At 36.7% G+C, this 24,997-nt stretch overlaps 1 protein-coding gene across 2 annotated transcripts in view; it reads right to left on the bottom strand.

Moving 5' to 3' along the window:
- KIAA2026 (KIAA2026 ortholog) overlaps positions 1-23,203 on the bottom strand; it is a 54,311-nt gene extending 31,108 nt beyond the window's left edge. For both annotated transcript variants that reach the window (XR_007200701.1, XM_048290490.1), the window contains exons 1-4: positions 22,543-23,203; positions 19,861-20,061; positions 11,773-13,205; positions 4,579-4,655 (exon numbers count right to left, since the gene is read on the bottom strand). Coding sequence is in view for 1 of the 2 variants with exons in the window: in XM_048290490.1 (XP_048146447.1) it covers positions 4,579-4,655; positions 11,773-13,205; positions 19,861-20,061; positions 22,543-23,093 (2,262 nt within the window). In the remaining variant the exon portion in view is untranslated. The remainder of the gene's footprint in view (positions 1-4,578; positions 4,656-11,772; positions 13,206-19,860; positions 20,062-22,542) is intronic.
- Positions 23,204-24,997: the final 1,794 nt, after the last annotated feature.

Raw genomic sequence — 24,997 nt, 5'->3', positions numbered from 1 at the left:
AAAAATTTCAGAAAATTAAATAAAAAAACCCCTACAATACAAAACTCACCCTCAACATTAAAACATTTTTATCAAACAACTGCTAAGTATTTTTTCCAAATCAGCAATTTATAACAATATATTTTTATTTCAAATTCATGTGCAGTTCCAGATTTTCAGCAAATTCATATTGAAAAAGCACCTTTGCTAGTCATGATTAAAACACTGAATCGACACTTTTAGCAAAACAAATTTCAGAAACCTCTAATGCACACATGCCATTATTTTCATAACATTTGTGTGCATTTGAAGCATTGAGGAAATGGAGTGACTCAAACCAAAGCTTACAGTTTTCTCATTTATCATGTTTAGAATAGGAAATTAATAAGGAAATTGCAGTGTCTTGCCACAGACAGTGTATACAAAATTTGCTTAGGAACATATCTCTCTTAACCCAGAAAACAGAATTACTACGTGCAACTCTACTAGGTTCAACATGCATATCCTGCACTTAAAGAATACATAAAATACAAACTGAATACATATACATAAAATATAAACTGAAGCCAAATTCTGGCTTTGTCTGGCCTGTGAAGAAATCTATGACACTGCATTATTAAGCAAAAAAGTACATCACAAAATCCTTGACAAAAGTCAATAAAGGCATGGATAAAAGTTTTCCCTACACAATTATAATCCACTTGTTTTGACTATACATACACCTGACAATTCAGTTACTAAATTTTATTGCTGCTTTTTATTTTTCCTATGTGACCAATACAAACTACATCAATGGGAAAAACAATGCCAATAAATACAGTTTAATTTTCTTGGGGGTGGGGGTGACAGGCAAGAGTAATCAAATCTCTAAGTCACAATTTTCATCCGATGAGATGTACATTTGAGGGTCATAACTGTGTGTCAATTACCTACTGGTAAAACAAGGAAAGTAACAGCACCTGAGTTTGGAGGATTTACGGTCAAAATTAGTTTAGTATTTGAAATACTCGAATACTCTACTGAAAACCACTATAAAAAGGGTTCAAGAAAAAACTTTGATTTTTTCATTCACAGTATGACTTGAGATGAGAAAATAAAGATGCGTGCTGACTGGGAAGAAGCTAATTCTGAAACTTCTCTCACATGGTTAACATTTCCTATCTTATAGAATGAAGCTAGCGTTTTGAAGAAAGGATGAAAAAAACAGTAATGAAAACAACGAAGTGTACTTCACATGATCATTTTGATATGGACTCTAGATGCTATTTCTCCCAATGAGATTCTTATTTATGTTTCAGTGTTCTTTGCTCATGGTTGGTAATTGGTGGAACTTAGCAATTCAATTTCCTGCAAACAAGATTGCCTTCTGACTTGTTTTGTATGTTTTTATGGGTAAGTTAACATTAAGGCAAAGAAAAAAGTATTAATGTTACAATCTAATAATTCTGTCACATTCTGATAGCTTACTGGCAGTTTCACATATGGCTCCTGAAGAACACACTTTCTAATCACTTATCATAAAAAAAATAATCAGAAGTGAAAAAAAATTTCCTTTTTGAAATACCAGAGAGAGTGAAATATTTGCCCCTATTCTCTAGAACACTACATGGTAGCTTAAAGATTCAGGTTGTAAACATTTACATTAATGTAATCTCATTAGTTGTGTACATGTTAACATGAGTACATGCAACACAGACACCATCACATCCAGCACAGTACTTACTACATAGGGACTTATTTTTCATAGGCAGTAAGCATCCTGTTTTTCAACTGTATAGAGTGGAAGCTTCAGGTACTCAGTATTCAGTAAAATTTCAAATTCAGTGTTCAACTTTCATGTTATGATACAACCTCAGATCTCAGTAATCTCTCAAAGACTCTCATGACTCCTAAAACGTCAAGGAAGAAATACAAAGAAGTCCCCCCTGAACTTTTAAAGGAAAGACGGGGAACCAAGCTCCATTCCAACTTGGGACTCTCCTGTAATCAATTTATAAATGAACTCTTTAGCATCATAGAACCATATCTAATCTGTGGATCTATAGATAAATACAAACCTAGTGTACTCCCCCAGATCACTGATGTCTTTCCTTGCCCCCTTAACTTCAGACAAACTTTTCACACAATTTTTACACACTTCAACAGGGTCTCATCTTTATTTCAGGTTCTTTGTGTAATGACTATTATTTATAATTGCATTTCCTACGAAGCTGCTCTTTTATCACTGATATCTACACGTGGAAAACGTTCAGATATCCCACTTTTGAGATCTGCATTTAATATAGACCACAGCTGATAACACTGAAATTGTTCAAGACACACTGAAACAGAGTGTTCACGTTCCTTTTCTCCTTAATTATCATACATGTAGGTCCATATGGCTAGGTGTGAACGTACATGAGGCGAAAGGAGAAAAGACTCAGGGAAGCACTGGTTACCAAACCTAAATGTACTCTGTAACTGGAAAAAAACCCCAAAACACATTAATGTCCCTTCTGTACAGCAGTGCAATTACTGTTAATTTCTTTAAAATGTTAATGAGCAACAGTAATAAGTAGCTTGGAACTCAGAATAATAAGCAAGAGACAAATCATGATCTATGAAGCTGTAAACTCACTTCTCCAATAATTTTTAAAATATTAAAACCAGGACTTGGTTTTTGTGCCTTTTTATTTGGTAAAAAGGATTTAATTTGCATCTGCTTTCGATTTGAGTTTGTTTTGTTTTGGTTGTTTTTAGGGGTTTTGTGGGTTTTTTTTAAAGCAGCCTTGAGCTATATATTATAAAAATGGCATTCTAAATATTAGATTAGGTAGCACTATTATCTCCTGAATTTTTGTTAGTAATTGATTTTGATTTGTGTCACTGCACACATTAGAAGACTTATTAATACTAATTTACTCAGCTTTAAAACTAAGTCATAATTTTCAGGTAAAAGATTTATCTACACTTAAGTATAGAACCTAATCCTACAAAATAAAGTGCCTTCTGGTTGGGTTTGGGGTTTTTTTACACTTGTAGGCTGCATATTATGAAGGCTGCATATGGAGGAAACATATTATACTTTTAAATTTATTAACTTTCACTCCAAAAGAACTGATGGGTAGACATGAATAGCAATATTCTTGTGGTTATACCCTCCAGTATATCTCACAAGGCCTATAAGCCCTAAGCCGTTTTACCAAGCATTTGAAAAATATACTTGCATTTTTAACCAGTTACATCATTTCATAGTTTGGCCATTCATGTATGTGGGGAAGAATGTATCGAAGCACACCTTACCAGACTCCAAAAGTCTAAGTATTCTTCCAAATATAAACATTTTAATATTTGCAAATTCTTCTAACAGTCATACCTCTTGAAAGAGTCAGCTTAAGTTGCTAAAAACTGTTGTTAAAAAGCTCCTCAATAAGATTAAACTGCTCAGTACTAATCAGTCTGAGCCTCACCTAAAACAGATATGAGTCCTAGCTTTGATCAAAAGAGCCAGAACTATTTTATTATATTTTAATGTAAGGTTTTACAGATGATAATTAATATACACTTAGATACGTAAATGTACCTATGTTTTATCTACTAAAGCTAAAAGGTTGGGCTAAGTTTTAGACAGTGTTTTTGACAGACTACTTAACTGTAGTAGTTTAATTATGTAAGAAGTTATTTCTAACCTTACTGTATATATCCATGGCATGCAGGTAATGTGCTTGGAAAAAAAAAATTTAGACACCATACCTATTTTTGGAGCTGTTAGGAAACATTTTACTCACCACCATTACAATATAGACAAAGTCAGTGTACACTTAAACATCAGTTGTTTCTCAACGCTGACTGTTACTAACCATTTTTAACACCAGAAATTCTACCAGTTCCATCTGAAACACATGATAATGATGGAATCAGCTGATTCAGGGTGACGGTATTACAAAACAGTCATGATTCAGCTGAGTCTACTGGCCAAACTAGCAGAGATTGCTTTCTGAAGAAAAAAAAAGATAGCCAAAGGAGAACTTCAATGGAAGCAGCCTTGCACACATAGAGAGCAACTTAGAACGGAAGTGCCATAACACTTCTACTACAGCACCATAAAACCGTATTAGCATAATTCATACTCTTGGTGCTTTCTAGAGCCTAAGAGATCCTAGAGGCCTAGAAATCACATGGTGATAAGGAATAACAGTTGTAAGCAGGGTGAGCGCTGTTGCTTATCTTGCAAGTCCTTCAGTTAACCAAGCCAAATTTCAGTTCAAGAACCACATTGTCACACCTCATACAAAACCAAGTAATTTTATCCCAGAGAATCACATCTACCTTGAAAATGTTTTTAACAAGTCCTAGTATTTACAGGTTTTATACTGTAACAGATATATCTGGGATCATAAACAACACTGAAAACAGTGTTCAAGCTGCACATAATAAAAATTGTAAAATATTTTTTACCAAGAGAAGGTGAAATGTACTTCTAAAAATACTATCAGTTTAAGCCTTTAAAACTAGAAGAAGCTTCAGTTAATATTTCCAAGGTCTCTATCAGAAACTAAAGGACTTATTTAACAGACATTCAGATTTCAACTGATTAAAACAAAAATAAAAATAATTTACCTGAAATTCTGGTATGGTAGACTTTCTGACACCTTTCCTCTTCTTTGTGATTGCTTTTTTAGATAGCGATTTTTTTCCTTGTAAGATTAAAAGAGAAAAGCTTCATAATGCTGTTTGTTTTACTTTATTAATAAAACCAAATTACATGCAGACTTGAAAGTTAAACTGCAACTGATGATAGCTTTCAGTAAAGCATGTAAACACGATGCATAAGAACTAGACTCAGCAGAAGCAAACATTAAACAAGTATCTGTGTACTGCAGTCTTTTGTGTGGGGTAGAAGGAAAAAAAAAGAAGAAAAAGAAAAAGCCTACTAAAATTTCAATAATACAGACTCTAAAAATCTAAGTCATAAAAGTAACATTCACACCACTCTTTCGAAAGAAGTGAAATCTAGAACTTAAGGCACAAATGTAAGAAATATAGCATCTTACCTGCAAGATTTTTTTCTCTAACACTGTAAAGAATCACATTAGGATCTGGGATCTCAGTATCTAAAAAGACGCACTCAAAAGACAAGCAGTATCTAGAAATCCCTGATTGAACATACTGAATTTACCAAGGAAATCAGATTGATTTGTTTTTTCTGCCTGTGGCAATACCTAACACTTTTAGAAGAATGCAAACAACTTCCTATAATGCACTTCACACGCAGCTGTGCTATATACAAACCCGGATGTAACAAAAAATCTCTTTGAAGGTAAGGCAAGTGCTCTACTGCCTACACTATCAGAGTTCACAAGTCATATGCATTTCTCAAATCAAGTAGTTATGTCACAGCAAGACAGCAAGGTTTCTTATATGGTTATTTCTACATTTATACCATAAATTCAAACAAGATCACTTTTGACTTGTTCACTCAGGCCAAAACCATCACTCTAACATTATCACTTGTTCACATTCTGGAGTCCTAAACAATAATTAAAAACCTTAAACAAAGAGAGAGCATGAAGAAAATAATCATACAATGTAGAATTTGTTGTCAACTAGCATGATTGCAGACACTTGGTAATAAGCACAGGCAGATTTGATATTTATATGAACGAAAATATTGGCAAAAATTGCACTTAACCTTCTTCCTAACAGATGCTTTAGGCGTGTGCATATGTGTATGTACATGCACATACAAATATTTATAGATGACTATGCAACTATATTTCCTGTTTATTACACTGTGAGTTTTCTGAACGTCTTACCTGACTCTGAAATAAACACAGCTATGGGACAAGGCACTTGGCTTGAAGAATCTATAGCTGAAACTCCACACAAAATCAAACTATATTAAAATCAATAAAACAACCTAGAAACTCCCCATACCAAACATATTAAAAAAATTAAAGAGCCCTCAACTACCAAAACCAAGCACTTATATATTTCACATTAGAGAGCAAGTGATAACACAGAGAAGCTTATTTATTAGAACAATAACCCAAACATTCTGACAATGGGCAAAAAAGCCAGCATTTTTGTTATATACTTTATGAATACAGCTGCGCGCTACTACTGAGAACAGTGCTGTTCATTGAATGAACTAAAGTAGACGCTTAGAAGCTTTTTTGACAAACTGACTCAAAAAGAAGCCTGGTCATATGGCGGCTCCTTGTTATAGCCCTGTAAAAAAATGTTATCTGGAAATAAAATGAAAAGACAAAAAATAAGGCAGCTAGACTGTCTTGCTTCTTTACAAAAAAAAATTTTAATATGTTTAAAATAAAATTTTCATTTTACTTGAATACTCTCAACTATTTTTCAACAAGTATTTCCTTGACTATTTTCAGCATCCAGTGCTATATGATGTATGATGCAGTACAATTCAAGATGTAACAGTTAAACAGAAATATTCTCTTTTCCCCAATATATCCTTATGAAAATGGCGAGGAAAATTTTTAGAAAGAGTTACAAATAATTAGAAACCCAAATAAAATAAACATTTCTTCCTTCACATCAGCATGAAAAGCTGAAAAGCATGAAGTAGGAAATACATGGAGATACAGACACACCAAAAATTCTTGTCCAGAAGCACAAGAAATATGAGCCTTACGTCATTAAAATAAAAATAGAATCTGACATATCATGAAGCATACCTGTTGGAATACATACGAAAAGACCTACACAGCTCCCAGGCTAGTAACTGGTGTGAGATAAGCATGAATCTGTATAGACCAGCAACACAGTCTTTTTCCCATCTTTTTGACACCAGATGTCCTATGGTGCAGGCATTTTTTGATATCATGAATTAAAAGCTAAGAAAAAATCTACAGATATTTGTGTGATGGGAGAGAATTAATATATACAGCAAACTAATTACAGCAAATTCATCTTCTACCTCAGTAACACCCTTTTAAAATACAAAATTGATGTTAGAAAGAAGTTGTAGTGGTAGTACTGGTAATTCCTCCCTTTTAAAAAAACTTGTGTATGGTTTTCCAAAAATCATTTCTCAGCTTCAAACAATGGTAACAAAAACCAAATCTTTCACAATTGGCAGTTATCTGTAATTCATATGTATTACATAGGTGAAATACATTATTAAAAAGTGTATAAAAACCCATCTTTGTAACCCAGAGGTGTGATGGTTTTGTGGATTTCCTCTTAGCACCCAGACTTGCAACCGTGTAATAAACTTAAGTATCTTGTCTATGTAATTGGTTATACACACCCAGCTACAAACCCTGACTGGATAACAAAATCATTACTGAGAGGCAACTTCTCAAATCACTTCACTGAGGTCTGCTAGAGATCTTTGGCCCATAATCCCAGGTGAAGAAACTATTTCAAGGGCTTATATTAATTCCTGAGCAGATCAAGTAATGTTTCTAACAGCAGTTAGATCACAGTGCATTTTGAATCATGGTGTACTGTACCTTTCAGAGCATACTCAATTACAAATATATTTAACTGCTGACTAAAAGCAATCAATTAGAAAAACCTTAGAACCTTATTAGAACCTTATTAAACCTTAGTAGAACCCTAAGTCCTTACTAGAAAAGTATTTCTAATTAAGAATCTCATATACATAATCTGTTTAGTTCACTGACTCAATTCAACACAGCCTGCTTCCTTCCCACATTGAAAGACATTCCTGTGTAACTTTACGTTTACTAACAATTTACTGTGATATAATTACTAATTATGTCTCCACACAGCCTTTTGCAAAAGGCTCCACACTTCAGTTTGGTTTCAGTTCAGAGCAGAAGAGACAATGAGGCATCTCACCCCCAAAAGGAGTTCATAGGAAATCAACATTTTATTAACCAAGAGCCCCTTAGCCAGCTCTGTGAAAATTCTTATACATTAAACTTAAATTCAGTAGGTGCAGGAGATACCTGACTGCTATAGGTTTTCATTTCAAGCCAAAACAAATTCTACAGATAATATCAGTGAATAGATATGCAAGCAATTAATAAAGTAACATAACAACTAGGGCCTGAACACTAATTATGAGCATCCAAAAAACACTCTAGAGAGATTAGATGCAACTAAAACATAAGCCCTCTCAAGTTGGTCTTGCATCTAAAGGTGAAGAAGGGGAAACAAAGAAATAATTCTGATCTCTTCTAGTACTAGTTTAGGGGCAAAAAAATGAGACTAGTAAAACACTAAACCCCAAAAATGTTCCTGATACTTGTAAATTACTTCAGCAAGATCAGAACAATACAACCTATTTATAACTTGTTCACATTGGGATCAATTGATTCAAAAACAGAAACTTTTTTACAGATCTAGTAAAACTTTTTATTGTGAACTCTGCTATTTGAGTTCTTGGGGTTTCTCCTTGAAGAACAAAAGCAATGCCCATCCACGCTTCAAATTATAAAGTGACAACACAGAGCAATTTTTAATAAATACTTATTTTAATAATTATTTTTATAAGAATGAAACTTATTTGTTGGATATGGAGCAGAGTATCGTTATCCCAGATGGGGCAACAGATGTTTTTAATATCAAACACTAACTCAGAAGTATTTGTCATGGTAGAATACAGTTAAGTTAGCCCTGTCCAACTGCAAGAATTTCTGTTTTTTCATTACATTCTAGCAGCAACTGCAGTGTTCTCAAATTAAATAACAGGCCCTGTATCTTTCTGTTAACAAATTTGTAAGACACACTTCATATCTTTCAAAGACTTGGCAACTACTGAGAATATCCTGTTTCCTTTTACTCTCCTATTCTTCTATCTTGCTTCCAACAGCTCTTCTTTTAGAAAATATAACATGGTACAATCTGGAAAATGAAGCATTATTACATTTTGAAGCTTCCATATTGACACAGCATACACTTTTACATAGTCAAATGAGCTAAGTCAGTCCGAACAAGTGCATTAATATTGCTGATTTACAGAACAATGTAAAGAAACCCTATAAAACCTATATCTCTGAAGACAGCGGCACTGAAGCTTAATGCATGGAGTACATTGTTACAACTTGCTGGAATACCTCACAATGTTTCAACATGATCAACAGGCTGTTCTTTTATCTACAGGCTTGACAACACGACAAAGTTTTTACAACACTGAAGAGAAAAGTCTCCAAAAGACTTCTGAAGATTAAACTCCCAAGGACAGTAAACCAGGCACTACAAAGTTGCTGCAAGGCTGTTAAATTTATTTTCTTACGTTCAAGCAATGTTTGACTTCACACACAAAATGCAATGGTACTCTAAAGAAATAAAATATATAGTAAAATGGACTTCAAGCAGGCAGACTATTATGAATCTTCCAGAGCATGAGTACAGGGTATGGAATTTACAACCAAGGTTCTTCTAAACTAGTGTGCTGTATTGGTGTTTTCTATACCAATTGGAATAAAAAGAGATTCAATTTACACTTACTTCAACCTCTGTTTCAGGCACATCACAGTTATTTCAAATAGCCTCTGGTCCCTCTTATTTTCTCAACCCTACAGATGTTCTGAATTTCATCCAATCCCCTTTTCAAACATGCAGTTGTAGGATTCTCATGCTCTTGTACTGTGCCTTGCACTGAAACTTTTATTTATCTAACTCCAGTAAGAAAATAACATTCAAAAATGAATGCATAGCATGCAATTGTTTACAGAACTGTTCTCTCTGATTCTGTCTTTCCATTACGTTTAGTACTACTCTGTCAATAATACTGACACAGAACACTGCCACAATAATTAATAACCATCACCTTGTTTCAAAGACATAGATTCAGTAAAGTGGTTACACCTTTTTATAAACTGTAAGAAAACTGTGTCTTATGGTAAAGGTCGTAACATAGCTGTATTCTCCAGTAAGTTTTGCTCACAATATTTCTGTGAGGTTTTCAGATGGAAAAAACTGTCTGACCATTCTATATTCATGATGGGTACCACTGCCACAGCAAGTCAGGAGTATGCAAATCATCTCAATAGAAACACAAACTGTGACTCAGTTACTTTTAGCTGCCTAAGACAACTAACAGCAGGAAAAAAAAAATTGTTGAAAACTAATGAAAGGTATTCACTTTTACATTCCTGATGTTCTCTTCTACTCACTGAGTACAGTTCATTTAAAGAACATTGTAAAGAGTTATTACGGTTAGGATCAGATTTAAATCAAGTGTCTTTGTGGACTCAGAACAAGATTTACTAAATCACTTTTTCTGCTCTACAATGTAAGGGAATCTTTAAATAGAAGATTTAATTTCAGACAATCTTTAAGAACTACTACTTAGCCTTAAACATTACGAAATACTACAAAACAAGAAGGTATTAGCATTAGTTGAATCCAATCCTACCCATTTCAGCCTAGCAGCTACAGGAGCAATGGACATTTAACAACCATAGGAAGAAAAGTGCTTTCTCGCAATGCTGTAAAGTTATTGCAAAATTTTCTCCAGCAAGGTCAAATGAAGAAGTAGTCAGAATAAGATGGGAAATGCCTCAACATATCAGGAGATAAAGAACAACAGTTCCATAAACTAGAGTCCTTGTTTGCCATTTGGGTTATTATTCAGTTTGCCTGGTTTTAAGAAGAATGAAAACATTGATGCATTTATGGAACTAACAGTCACAAAGGTGAACGTAAAATACATTAGTTTCCCTGAATACTACATATATGAACTTCAACTGCAACTCCTAAAGTCTCTGTTTAGATGTGGGCAGTGAAATATTTTGGAAGGAGGAATTTATGATTTAAATGGTAAAACAGTTCTTTGGATGTTATGTGCAAATATTTAGGATCTAAATATTACTTGTTCTCTTAGCCTTAGATTTTGACTTCTAGCTAAATGCACTGCCAGCAGATCTTGGCTAGCTTCTTACCCTTCAGAAGACATTTTTTTGTCACCCGGATTCTTGGTTTTGGCTTTCTGCTTTTCAGATGAAATCCAGTATTTATCTGTCAGTCTACACCATTCTGAAGAGCAGCCTCACACTTCAAAAAATACAATGTTTGAAGGAGTCTGCTAAAATCTAGCACAGATAACTTAGCCCAGGACTCAACAGGATGAAGCTTCTTTGGTGCTTCATTTGACATCAAAAACACTACAGCTACCTGAACAATTCAAATTGACTTAAGGATTTTGTAACTTTACTGCTTGCAAATACCTTTGAAATTTTCCAGTGAGTTAACTGAAATCTGGGTTGTATATCACTTACCTGAAACACTTAACTAGATGCTATCCAATTCCATAACAAAAATGTCATCAGCATAAAATCTGATGCTGATGCATCCCTATTGTTGGACTCAATCAGGCCCACAGTCAAAGCAGTACTGTTCGGTGACCTAAGACTGCACAGTTCCACTGAGTGATTTTAGATTTATGATCTCATGTAATTACTCCGTGTTTCTTCATAATTTGGATAAGGTAGTATTACCAAAAAGGGGAGAAACATTTCTACAATCACTGTAATATAACATACCATAAAATGCCTTCAAGTGACACTCTGATGCTAACCAGTCAGTCACATTCATTCTCCTCAATATTTTTTGCAACAAGTGAACTCTTCCAATTAATTATGTTCTCTAAATATACATTCTGCAAATTAATTACAGTTTAATCAGCTGATGGTTTATATGCTTGTGTTATCAGGGAAGTAACTTTGACTCTAAAATTAATATCCAAGTTGTTTAATGCAATAAGGTTCTGCTTTTTCACAAAATAAAATGTAGACTTATCAACTAAGGAAAAAAGCTTTTAAAAAATCTGTGTCCTCCTAATTTTTACTGTAAGTAAAAACGTCGACTTACCAGACTTGTGCTTCTTATGTTTTGCTTTCTTTTTAATTATAAACAACTTGTTCTGGATCTCAGATTTATATGATTTGAATGAATGAAGATGAATCTCACGCTTTCTTTGCAAGTCATCAAGTTTTCTCTGTAGATTTTCATTCAGAATATCCTTCAACTTCTTTTTTTTTTTTTTCTTTTTTTTTGCCAGCATCTTACTTAGTTTCCTATTATTTTGCAGTGAGGTTTCTAGCACCACTTCTTCAGTAGATTCATGGTAACTTCTGTCTTGGTTGTCATTATAAGTGCCGTTGACGTGCATTTGGCAAGCTTTCAGTGTGTTCTCCTCTAACAGACTCAGCTCAGACCTTACTCTGGCCATTTCAGTGCAACCTTGTCCATTCTCCACATCTGTTATTTCTTCTGAACTAGGGTGACCACCCATATGAACAATCTCTCCTGAAGTAATCAAATTCCTGAAGTTCTCTATAAAACAACCAGGTTTTTTGATGTCACAAACTCTTGAGGCTTTTATTTCACAGTCAATCTTCATCTCCTCTGTAGTGACTCTAAAGCTACCTAAACATGTTTTTTTTTCTGGACAGGTAACAATGGAGTCCATACTTTTCTCTCCTTCTGTCTTGGAATGACACAGCAGTTCTCTACCAGCAGAACTGATCTCCCCATTGCTTTTGCTTCCGTATTCATGTTTTACTCTTTCTGATTTAATACGTGGCACTTTTTTGACTTTGATGGGAAGAGATGGGAATTCAGGAGCCTGAAAAGGTTTTTGTTTGTAAATTCGAACATCTGCACCACAGAACTGTGGAAAGTGAACATATGCATTCTCCAAGCAGTCATAACCAAGAATTACTTCTCTGCATTCATGGATAGGCTGACCTAGCACCGCATCCTGAACATCCTTTTGTGTTTCATACACGAAGTCACAGAGACCTTTTAGCAGCCATACTTTTTGGTGGAATGGTAGCTCATGAAATGGTTTTTCTCCCAAGGGATTAACTTCTCCAAGCACTTTGAAAAACTGGGGACATAATCCAAGTTTTTCTGCAGCACCATTAGGATTGTCAGTCTGCCCTACAATGGTATACCAGTGTTGCACTTTCTTTCTGAGTGCTGCTTCCCAAGTCCTGTAGGAAAATGTAGGCCTGCGATGTAATGTAGATCTGCGATGAGGAGGACTTAACAAAGAAGTCATTATTTTAGATAAAAAAACATTACACTGAGGCATCAGAAGACAACGTTCCAATTCATAGAATACTATTTCAGGTAAATTTAAAATCTGTTGTGCTAAACAAAGAAAATGACCAATAGATGGAATCTCCCACATTGTCTCCATCCTTGTAGGTGCTGCTTGAGCTAAAAGTGATTTTTCCCATTCTTCTATTTCTTTCTGAGTAGCTTCTTCTGCTTCTTTTCTTTCTTGATCTCTCTGCCTATTAAAAGAAATTTCATGAAAATTCAGATATTGGGTGAACAAAAAGAAATGAGGGAGAAAAAACCCCAAAACTACAGTATGACAAACATATTTCTCTTGAAGTAATAAAGGGCACAGTAAAACTGAAGTTTTACTTCAGTTTGTCTTACTTTGCAGTGCACAACACATCACTGGACCAAAATGGGAAATTATAGTCTTTTGTTTCTATCATCACTAGTTTAAAAAAGGGGAAAAGGTTAGAAAAAAGCCTGGCAAATATCAATAGTCTGAGTTCTTTAGATTTTTGGATTTTAACAAAAATGTATTTCCTTCCCCAACCCCTTTTTATCAGAATTGTTTCCAACAAACCATCCAACAAATTCCAGGTAAATCTCGCTTTCAAATGGTTGCCCTGTGGCTTGCATCACCTGCATTGTACCTCCCTTGCTCAGCCCACAAGTGTACATACAAACTCCTTCACTTAAATGCACAACAGCCATTTTCCCTCCCACCCAAAGGTGTGCTACTAGTTAGTTTGCAATGGTGGTCAAAAAAGAAACAAGTATCAGGACGCATGAAGAATGTGATGGAAAATAATACTGAAAATAAAATGTTATTACATTAATTGGTTTGCCCTCACCTGAAAAAATGTATTCAGCTCTGGTCCCCCTATCTAAAAAACAGGATAGAGCAGAAATAACGTGCATTCAGAGAAAGAGGTTATCAGAAATCAGAGGCCTCTAAAAACTTCTGAGTAATCTGGGAGTCCACACAAAACACTAGCAAGAGGAAACATGACAGCAATATGTAAACTTCATATGATAGACTGGGAACGTCTATTTGCTTTTATTTGTAAATTCATCATGAAATTTAAGGGCAACAAATGTCAGAAAAAGAAATGCTTCCATTTCAGATAATCAATTACATGCAGCTTACCATCTATCTAAGACAGAATATATGTTAATTTATTTCCAAAGCAGAAAACTGGATATCTGCATGAATCACACAAATATCAAAGACTACCAACAGAAGGATATTTTATTTAATGCTGCACTAACATTTTTGCCTGAAAGCACGACCAGATTCCAAAAGACAGGATTAGGATACAGCTGCACTTACAGAAAATTTATTAGAGCTCATCCTAAGCTTCTCCTACCTTTTTCTCTGAAGCTTCTATCACTGGTAAAAACTATAATCTAACTCTTACACAAACGTGACCTGCTACCAGAATTTACACATCCTCATTTCCAAATTGCAAACCTCCAATTTTATTTCTTCATAAAAAAGTAGCAAATAAATGTCATGTATCCATTCCAAATTCAGCAAAAGAGAAATGAAACATTAAAATGTTTCTTTTGACAACATGATGCTAATAGTGGCTTCTAGCTTGAAGGGCATGTATTTCAAGCATTAACTATTGACTAGCTATCTTAACAATGTAAAAAATGCAACAAACCTAGCTTAGTCCATATTTTAGTATCAGCACAGGAGAAACATGCCATATGTATGTAAAATAACATAAAATACAGTTATGATTCCACCGAATACTTTATATTCTATAATCAAATTAAATTTTCAGTGACTTGTTACCATACTTGGAACAAAAATTTTTAATACCACATACATGCATTCTTGTTATTTAAACATCTAGTAAGTGCAGAAAGACAGACTCATGTAAAACATAAAAGGTAAAAGCAAACAGGTCAGTAAATTCTTAACTTCAGACTCTCAATGCAGCATTAACTGCATCGAATAGAATATAAATTATGACATATAAAGAATGGAATATAAAGACAAAATCCCACTTTTCAGCACAAAATCTTACTAGCCATTCTTGCTGAATAAACCACTAAATTCAACAGTTACTACTTGCACAGGTAAAGTGGGCATTATTTTATTCTGATTTATGTTCTATTTCAATGTGCTAATATTGCATTGATATAATAAATAAAAATAACTGAAAATAATAAATAAAAATAACTAATGTCCAAGTGAGGCAGAGGGAGAAATGATATTAAGCACAAAGTGGTCTCAAATGTAAATCTCATAGCACTCCTGGATCCCACTCCCTCACTCCTCCTAAATGTATGACATACTTCCTAATAACTTCCTGCCTTCAAAAGGTGTGAAACCTATTAACATAATATGGAAATGAGACTAAATTAGTGAGTACATGGTGAGATGGAACATATGTAGAAACAATAGCATTTCAGTATTGTCTAATAACAAAAAGCTGTAGATGATGCAAAAATACCATCTTTGCAAAGAGTTTCAACTTCCTACCAAGTAGTAATTTAAATCAAGGTAGGATTATCAAAATAAATACAATACTCTAGATTCACCTCTGTCTAGATAAAATTACAATTACTGTATCATTTTTAAGAACGTTTAAAAAGGTTCTTTAAAAAGAAAAATATAAGTTTTTTCACTAGTAAAAATTTTGCCTTGTTTTTACACTGTTGTTTTATCGTATCTGTTGTCATTCCATTCTCAGCAGACATTCAATAAAAAATTTCATATCTTCATTATTGAAGTCTTCCTGCTAGCATGTTTTGGAGGGCACAGCTTTTTCCTGGGGTGGTTTTTTTCAAGAGGATAAAGGGAAGTAAAGAGGGAATAGGAGACAGGGCAAGGGAGCAGGGGTGAAGGAAGAAAGAAACTGGAGAGAGGGGTAAGAGAATGACATTTGATATTTTAGTGGCACAAATATCTTTACACTGAGAAATTCTCTGAACATACAAATTTGGCTTTTATGCCGACAGCAATTGTAAAAAACCCTGTTGTTTCATACTTTCATTTACATTTACCAGAAATATGTTTGCAGATATGTATTGGACTTCCAGCAATAGCAGAACTATTCTAAGGTGAAGCTGACTTTCCTAGACTAACAACAGCCATATTTCTAGAACACACCTGCATCAGTTGTTTTGCAGCTCTCGTGCAGCATCTAACCTTAAAACCCATCAAACATGATACCCAAGTAGAGACAACACCTAAAAGAGAGTCCAGACATAACTCCCTACTTTTCTTATAATTTCCTCCCTTATTTAAGGCAGCAGACACAAATCACCAGCAAATTCCTTCTTGCTTGCAACAGGAGACTTCTTGGTGAGGAAAGGAGACAAAGACTAGATTTTACTTTGTTCTCCCAATTATCACTTCTAACCTTAGGTGTTGATTCACTGGTAAAAGGTCAGACACTGGAATCTAATGACAAGATACAGACAACTGTTTTAATTCTACAATAACTTGTTTTTTCAAACTTTCTTTTAAAAAATAAAGCAGAAAGTTACATACAGACTAGCAATACATATTATTCTAAATTAAGCCAAGGTTTAGTAGTCAGAAGATATTAAATTTAGAGATGCCCATGCAACCTTATTTCTGTACCCCCAATACCTTAAATCATATTATTACATACTCTATATTTTTTCATAGAATCCAGTTAATTCCATACTAACATCCTCATAAAAAGCAAAACTGATTATATAGGCATACCTTGTTCCACAATTTCCTTAATTAAATTACCAAATTGCAACCAGAATTCAATTCTCTAAATGTTTTAATGACCATGTCTGAAACTTATCCCAGGATCATGTTTTCAGAGATGGTAAAGACACAGAACTGCCTAGCATAACTTTCAACAAACTAAAGCCACACAGACACTTAATTCCCACTGAAATCAACCAGTTAATTATCTGCCATTCACTGGTGGTTTTGAAAATTTCCGTAGGAATCTATCTTATACTTCAGTATCTAACTAGTCACGCATTTCCAATTATAAAATAATTCCACAATTACTTATTGTTAACTAATACGTAAACTAGTTGATTTGTTACTTACTTAGCATGTAGCCAAGCAACTGGGTAGAAACTCATAGAAAAGTAATTAATAATTCGAAAAATATAGTCAGTATTCTGACAATTACAACAACTGAACAAAAGGAATGCTTAAAAACAAGACTGACAATAATAGTAAATCAGATGTTGTCATATATGTACTTTGGCGGGAGAGGAAGTGCTTTTTCCGCTGTACAAAAACTATTAGGTGCAAAATAGTGAAATCAGCTTTGCAATGGTATCTTCTCAGTTTTTACATGTTGAGTCTACTATTATGAATGTATCACCTGGAGAAAGTTACAAAACATCACATAAAGAAAAGTGTAACTGATTGTGCAAGAAATGGATAAATTACAAGAAAAAGAGAACTCTCAACAAAGGATACCTATATAACAACAGTAACTAACGGATTTGAAGTAGAATTTCCCTGAAGATAAATGCAGAAGAGAAGATAAAAATCCCACTTCAGAATGTTCTTCCAAAATATACAGTTGAAAAAAGCTCACAAAATCAATTTCAAGGGTTTTGTGGGGAAGAAATAATCAAACATTATTTTAAGGATTTAATTTACTAATTTAATTTGTATTTTATTTTTATTTCTGTACAATATACATTATAATATTTGTTTATATTTTTGAATATTTAAATTTAATTTTAGTTTTATTTAATTCTCATCATAAGATGCCTGTGTCTTACAAAAGTACCTAAACATCTAAAACAAAGAATTTATATATAAACTTGGACTTCAACAGACAATTTCTTTAGCTATGAGGCTAAGTTATGTAGAAAGGCCCTTGCATTTATACCCTTATTTATTTGGGACTGAAAGCATGCAACTCTTAGCATGCAACTCTTAGACATTCTAAACTAAGATAATTTATGGCTAGTAAGTACAAGCACACTGAGTCACCCACTAGATGGCCAGAAACGGAGCGCTTTTCTTTATGCTCCTGATAACTCATCTGAAAGTTGGGTGAAGAGCAAGTGCTGCCTATCCAAACATAACTGTCAGTACGGTGCTCTCCAACTAAAATACCCAAGGCTGCAATCTTCCATATTGTTTAGAAAGCACCTCTTCTGTTCCAACCTCAGTGTACCAGATTTCTAAAAAAACAAAAAAAAAGTAGAATAACCATTTTCTCTTCTTAATAACGTAATACATACTTTAGCAATAAGCCAAAGTAAGTTTAGAAAGTTGCAATACATTTTCAAATAAAAACAGTGTTGAAAGTATGTGCATTTATATATGCATCACTTTGAAAATTTATATACACTATAAAATGTGATCTCCACTGGAAATGTACAATGCCTTTTATAGGCCTTCCAATTTCCAAGCCCTTTTCATAAAACTGCTCGAAAAAGGTACTTTGGGAACTTTTTTGGTGAGTTGGGAAACAATTGGTACAGAGAGGTCCAAATTACTTTGAAAACATGGTGCGATTAGGCAAGAAAACTTAGACAAGATATCCAAAGCATGATTACTTGAGGAGGTCAGGAGAGTCAAAAAAATATTGAACCAGCTATCTACTGACAGATTTTTATTGCCTCTTAATAAGTGGTACGGTTCAAAATTTTAAGGTGTAAAGAGGCAAGCTAGTCATGGTCTTTTTCTGTTATCATGGAACATTCTGTAGAATCAACCATCCTTTGCACAGGTTCTGGGACTTTTGAGTATATCCAGATACACAGATTTACCAGTTAATTACTACAGTTTTGCAGCAATGTGCTTGAAACAGGTGTATGAAAGCATAATTTTTACTTTGTTTGGTAAACTGTTCTGCAGACTCTATCAGTGAATTAAAATCCAATCAAAATGTCCTTTTCCATAAAATTGTTATCAAATTCTGAGTTCTAGAACACAAAGTTGAGCAAAAATCAAGAGAATTTTACCAAAGAAACAAATCTTTGCGCTTTTTTTTTTTTTTTTGCGAAGTGTGATTAGAAGATTAGTGGCTTAGAAGAAAGAAGAAAGTTCTAGAGAAAAAAAGTACTAACAGTCAAGTCAGCCATAAAGCTCCAAATCTGTTGAAAATGAAGATTACCTGCAAAATTAAGAGTGAGCTGGTTACATATGGGAAAAAGTCTACAAAGCTGTAAACTTTGAAAAAAGCTAGAAACATTTTGCTTCCTAAAGCAAATACTGTCTTACCATTTTGCTCCATGTTCAGACAGTCACTCAAATTACTGTTAAAGTATACAAACTTATAAGCTTCACTTTCCTCAAAGTGAAACATATTAACATTAAACACTGCATAGAATTATTTATCTCTTAAATTTAAGAAGACCACAAAATCTCAGAGTTATTTACAAGTACTATCTAAAATTGTTACCTAACTCACAAGCTGAAATGCCAAATCAGTGGGGTAACAGCAGTGGCACTGGCAAAGATAATTTGCTTCTGGCTGTCAGTGAGGGAAGCAGTGACAAAATCATGAAATTAGACTGTAGTTAAGCATTCTGGTAGTTTTTAATCTAATTGTTGCATGAAAAACTGTCCAAGGATACGTATGAGAAACTGTAAGTGCATCAGCAGGAAATTACTGTGGATGCTTTTAGTTAATATTAGAAGTTTCACAACACTAAAATAAGAGCATCTGTAATTTAATTCAAAGCTTAAATGACTTCAGTAATTTTTCAAGGAAGTGGTACTAATTTTTTGCTTTGTGTATGCACTGTATTGAAGTAATGAACTTAAGACCGTAAGAGCACCACAACATTTATTTACCTAAAAAAGCCATAAGGAGCTAGCCTCTTTACAAAAAGCTAAAAAGCCTCTTTATATCTTTAGGACAATATAATGATTTAAAACTAAAGCAAAGCAGTTTTTCTTATTACCTCTTTTCCTCTTTTGCTCTCAGTTGCTCCTCTTGTCTTAGAACCTGAACCATCACAGACTCAAACATGCCTGTTGACAAGCCTACTAAATTTCGAGGTGTGGAACGACGTCTTGTAGAAATGCATGCTGTTGCTTTCTCATCCTCCTGCCCATAGCATCCTCTAGATGTTACAGCCAATGATGTTTTCTCTCTTAAATGCCTAGAAGAAAAAAGCAATCCAATTCACAACTACAAACTTCTGTACCAGTGACACATCAACGCCTAGCCTATGAACTATGAATTGAGCATCTTTACTCAGAAAAAAGTTATTTTTTCACCTGTCATTTTTTCCACTTTGAAAGTTCCTTTATTAAATTTTAAACTTAAACCCAACACACTAATACGACCTATGTTTACACACCAGTTAAAACCAGTGTATATTTACTACAAATTACCAAATATTATTTGGAGATTGAATTATCTATCTTAATCCACATGTATTTAGAAAGAAAAAACTTCCACAAGGCCTAAGATAAGAAAGTATCCTTTTTAGCAGACACCTAAAAATAGGGGGCTGGGTGGTGGGCAGAAAGGTGTATTAGTTGTTTTAGGTTGGGGAAGAGTATGTTAAAAACCAGTTTTGTTCTATTTAAAACTACAAAAAATGACAGACAAAATGCTACAAATTTGTCTGCAAAGTTACATTTCTTCTTACATGGTTTCAAAATACTCCATTAAAACTAGTATGAGTTTTTCACCACCTGTGAAAACATTTGAGGGACAGAGGAGAAAAATCCAATCTCCATTCAAAAGGAATCTTCATTCTAAGGTAATTTTCTGTGGCTTGTAGGATCCAAGAATTATACAACCAATATTGATTGATTCCCTTGAGTCACTTGAAGGGGATCATTGACCTAAACACTGCGCTGTAACGATGAAAGAGTGAGTGTTCCAAGAAGTAGTTCTTCAATTTCATTTTACAAATAAAATTATGTTAAACACTTCAAGCAAATTTGTCTGATTAAAAATTGTAAAAGAACTTTGAGACTTTTAGGTTCCATAATCCTCTATACTTACAGTTACTAGAAACTTATTACTAAGCTAGTGCACACAGACATATGGAATAAATCTTAACAAATATCTGAGGAGCTAATACAAGACACATTCTCTATATACTGAGACAGGACTGTTTTCAGACAGTTCAGTATTTCCTAATACTTATTTGAAAAAGACCATGCATTGAATGGAAGAAGGACAAGAGCAACTGAATTTATGTTTTTAGTCAATACCTGTATTGCTATTTGTTAACACAGTGCATGAACTAACTACACTTTCTCACAGAGTTTCTAATAAAAAGGCATCAAGCATTCTCAGGTCCTACCAAATCCAATGAGGAGTCATTTAATTCAACAAAGAGCCTTCAACAAAATGCCCCTCAATTCAATACAGTACAGATGCTACAGTCACACAATATACAGAAATCAACACAGCACAAATCTTCCAAGTTGCTATTGGTTATTTATCTGCCTGCAGTAACTCTATTAAGCCGGGAATTCTGGTATTTTTTTTTAAATCAGGTTTTACTCAAGCAAACTAGGAACCCTCATGCCCCATTACGTTCGGCTCCTTCCCTTCTAGGATTTACCAGACTGTCCCAAAACTGCTGTTACGCAGAAACAGTGTCAAATACATTGTTGCTACAGCAGCACTGAATACATTAACTCTGCTTTCAGGTAACTTCTTCACCACTCTCCTCAAGTGTTCTTACTACACGAGCAAGGTTCTTACCAGCTGGCAGTTCATACTGTATGTCACTAGCAAACTTAACGCTGATGGACACGCACAGCTTTACACGTTTCCTAATACTGTTCCTTCTTCACCTTCATCCTTCACAAAAAACACCTCTTGGTTTCTACATGCAGAATACTATGTCATTCAGAAGACCGGTGGGCTTTTCACTGTAAGAAGCCACCACGGTTTTCTGATAATGACTAAACTGTGCCTATGACAAGCTCATGAGAAAGCATGTACTTCAGTTGTGATTTAAACTCGGCTTTCCACTATGAGCTCGAGAGCTTTCTATGTTTTAGCTGCTTTGGCTGATAAGAAAGTTCTTGCCAGGGACTTACATTTCAATTTACCGCGATTTCCATTTTGCCATTTAAGACTACAGTATGCCAAGCATTGTCTCTCATTTTATGATTATCAAAAAACACACCATTTCAAGGCAGGTAACTTCGGCTTAATATTTTATTCCTACATATTTTAAGGGCGGTAAAAATTTCACAGATCGTAAAAATAACAATTTCAAAGAACCAAATATTCATGCAGAGTTTAGGTAGTTTCACGACAGAATAAAATAAAGAAAGAAGCATTTGACATCTTGTGTAAACAAGTGTCCCTCCATGTTCACAAAAGGCTTCTTTCAGAAGGAAAATCTTAGCCAGGAAATGCTGTGCTCTATTTGGTATTTTGAGGTTTGGAATTTCCAAAGGGTTTTGAATTAAGATTTGAATAGTTCTCAGTAGGAAACGCTCGTCTGCATGAAAGTATTGAAAGTTCCAGTGTTCTTTCTGTTGTGGGGTTTTGTTTGATGCCCGTTTTCTTTTAACGAAACTTTTTACGTAAAGAAACACACCCTCCTGTTCTACTTTATGTAAACAACACGTGGCATGGACCCTATAGAGTTTTCTACACCTACCGGGATAGCAGCGCCAGCTTCTGTTCCAGCATCATCTCCAGCTTCTGGGCCTGTTTGGAGAGCCAGTGATCCACACCGTGCAGCCGGTAGCAAGTCTCCAGCATAAGCCGGAAATCACACACGAAATCTGCTATCCCTGTGTACTGCCCACTGGAAAATTTCTCTTCCATTTTCAATAGCCATATTCCAGCTGGCAACTGCTGCAAGGACTGGCTGCTCTTATGGCCCGAGAAGGATCCAGCGCCTTCTTCTCCGAAAAATGCCTGATCGGCGAGGGGCTTCAGGAACGGCGCCGTCAGAGGCCGGTACTTCTCCAGCAGGAACTCGCGCAGGATGCGGTACCCCTGCTGCAGCTCGGGATTCAGGCTCTGCTGCCAGGCAGTCTGCCCTCCCGCACCATCTGCCTCCTCCGCGGGCTCCTCCATCCCGCTCCGAAGGGCCGAGGGCCGATCCGCCGGGAGGTCTCCGCCGGAGTCCATGTCTCCCGCCCCGGGCCCGTTCTCCGGCACCTGTCGGTGACCGCGGCGCTGCGCCTCGCCCGGCCTCCGCATCTGCACAGGGCTCACCTGTGCACACAGACACCGCTCAGTGCCCCGCCGGCCCGGGGGGCGGGACGCGGCCGCCGTGGGGGAGGCACCGACCGGGCTCGTGCGCGGCCCCGCCCGCCCGGGGACCGCGCCCTCGCCCTCAGGGCCCGCCCCCTTCTCCCCGCACCGCCGCCGGCGGCACCGGCGCATCCCGCCCGCCGCGTGCGCCCTTCCCGCCGGGCCGGGCCCTCCCTCCGTGCCGCGCGCGCGCTCCCGACGGGCAGGCGGCGCGTGCCGGCCCCGCTCAGCGTCCGTCGGGTAACGGGCGGCGCGCGCGGCAGCGCGGGCGGCGGGGAGGGAGGGGCGCGGCCCCCCCCCCCCCCCCGGCCCGGAAGGGGCGCGGCGCCTCTCGCCCCAGCGCGCATGCGCGTTCTCGGCCAGCGGCGGCGCCCCTGCGGTTGCGTCGGGGTCCTGGTTTGGGTGACGTCATCAGAGAGCGCCCAGCTCGGAGCCGGCGGGGGCGGGGCGGGGCAGCGAGCCCCTCACGGGCCCGGGCCGGGCGGGGCTGCTCTCGGCGCTTTCCCTCGGCGCGGGTGGCCGTGGCAGCGGCCTCGCAGAGCTCTGGTGCTGTGCTGCGGCTGGTAGATTTTGGACAGGTAACGAGTCTGTCGTCCCATGTCAGAGGTGTGCCACCATAAGTGTTCAGCCGTCGAAGCGAGGCAGCAGCTCACAAAAGCACTCAGTTCTGTATTCCGTTCTGCCTGACTTGCCTTGGGAGTTGGTGCCTTTTGGTGGGAGGCTGCTACTAACGAAGCTCACCTGGCCTGGGGTGCACCTGTAGTTCTTGCACGTTTGCCCTCACTCACCTTCCAGTCCTGCTCACCCCTGAGATCCTAAAGGACATTTCCCGGGCACCAAGGAACTCCACAGTAGTTGTTGTCTCCACAGCAGTGCAAAGCACCTGGAGACACACGTGTGTGTGTGGTTTTGGTATTATCCTTTTCACATTCCTACCTACACGAAAAGCTGAGGGCACCCTGCTGAGAGAGAGAGAGAGAGAAAGAAAGTATGTGAGGGAGCATGAAAAAAAAGCCCCTTCTACTTCTGTAGGAGCATTCTTGTCCTTCAGAGATCACTCAGAGATCTTGCTAACCATGGAGTTCTCTTAATGGGAATAAATGCCTCCACACTGCAGGAAGGTGAACCTTCTCAGAAGGACCATTGGACACTGAGACTGTAGTGATCCATGCAATAGTCAACCCAAGTGTAGCCACATACAGGATGGCCTTCGGGTCTGTGTTGTGCTGTGCATATCCCACGGCCACAGGACAAATTCAGGCAGCACATCGTTAGAGCAGCTATGGGCAGCTCCCACCCTCTACTGGCATTTCTGTGATCTTGCTGCTATCTAAAACCGCAGCAAGAAGTCCTTGTGCAAACATACTCTCTGACAGTAGAAACGATGAATAAAATTGTTCTCTTTTAAGGAAATCCTCTTATAGCTTGAATGACCACAATGGGACAGCCCTTCCACAGACAGGGTCTTTGTGATGCACCCTCGTTACAGACCCTCGTTTGATGCTGCATTGCTCATGGTTTGTGGTGCTGTAGGATAACAGTTACCTCTTACTTACGGTGTTAACTCTAAAAAATGGCATTTGAAGTCATACTTTGCAGAGTTTGGATGTCTCTCTTGTACTGGGACCAGAAGGACCAGTATGTCCTGTTGCAAAACAGAGGGAATGCTGTGTTGTGTTTTCTTCAATAACTGATCTCAGGAACAGTGTTCATCTTGTCTAAGTCCCACTCCAAGCTGAAGGTGGAGGGTCATCATCAGAGGGATGGAGGAATTCCAGCAACATGTGTGGAGATTAAATCAACTATAGGAAAAACGTAATTGAAGAAAGCAACTGTTCAAGTTACAGTGA

Source organism: Corvus hawaiiensis, chromosome Z, assembly GCF_020740725.1.
Source record: "Corvus hawaiiensis isolate bCorHaw1 chromosome Z, bCorHaw1.pri.cur, whole genome shotgun sequence".
In the NCBI taxonomy this organism is placed as follows: Eukaryota; Metazoa; Chordata; class Aves; order Passeriformes; family Corvidae; genus Corvus; species Corvus hawaiiensis.
Note: the sequence above shows the minus strand (reverse complement) of the source record. Positions and strands in the feature narration are given on the sequence as shown.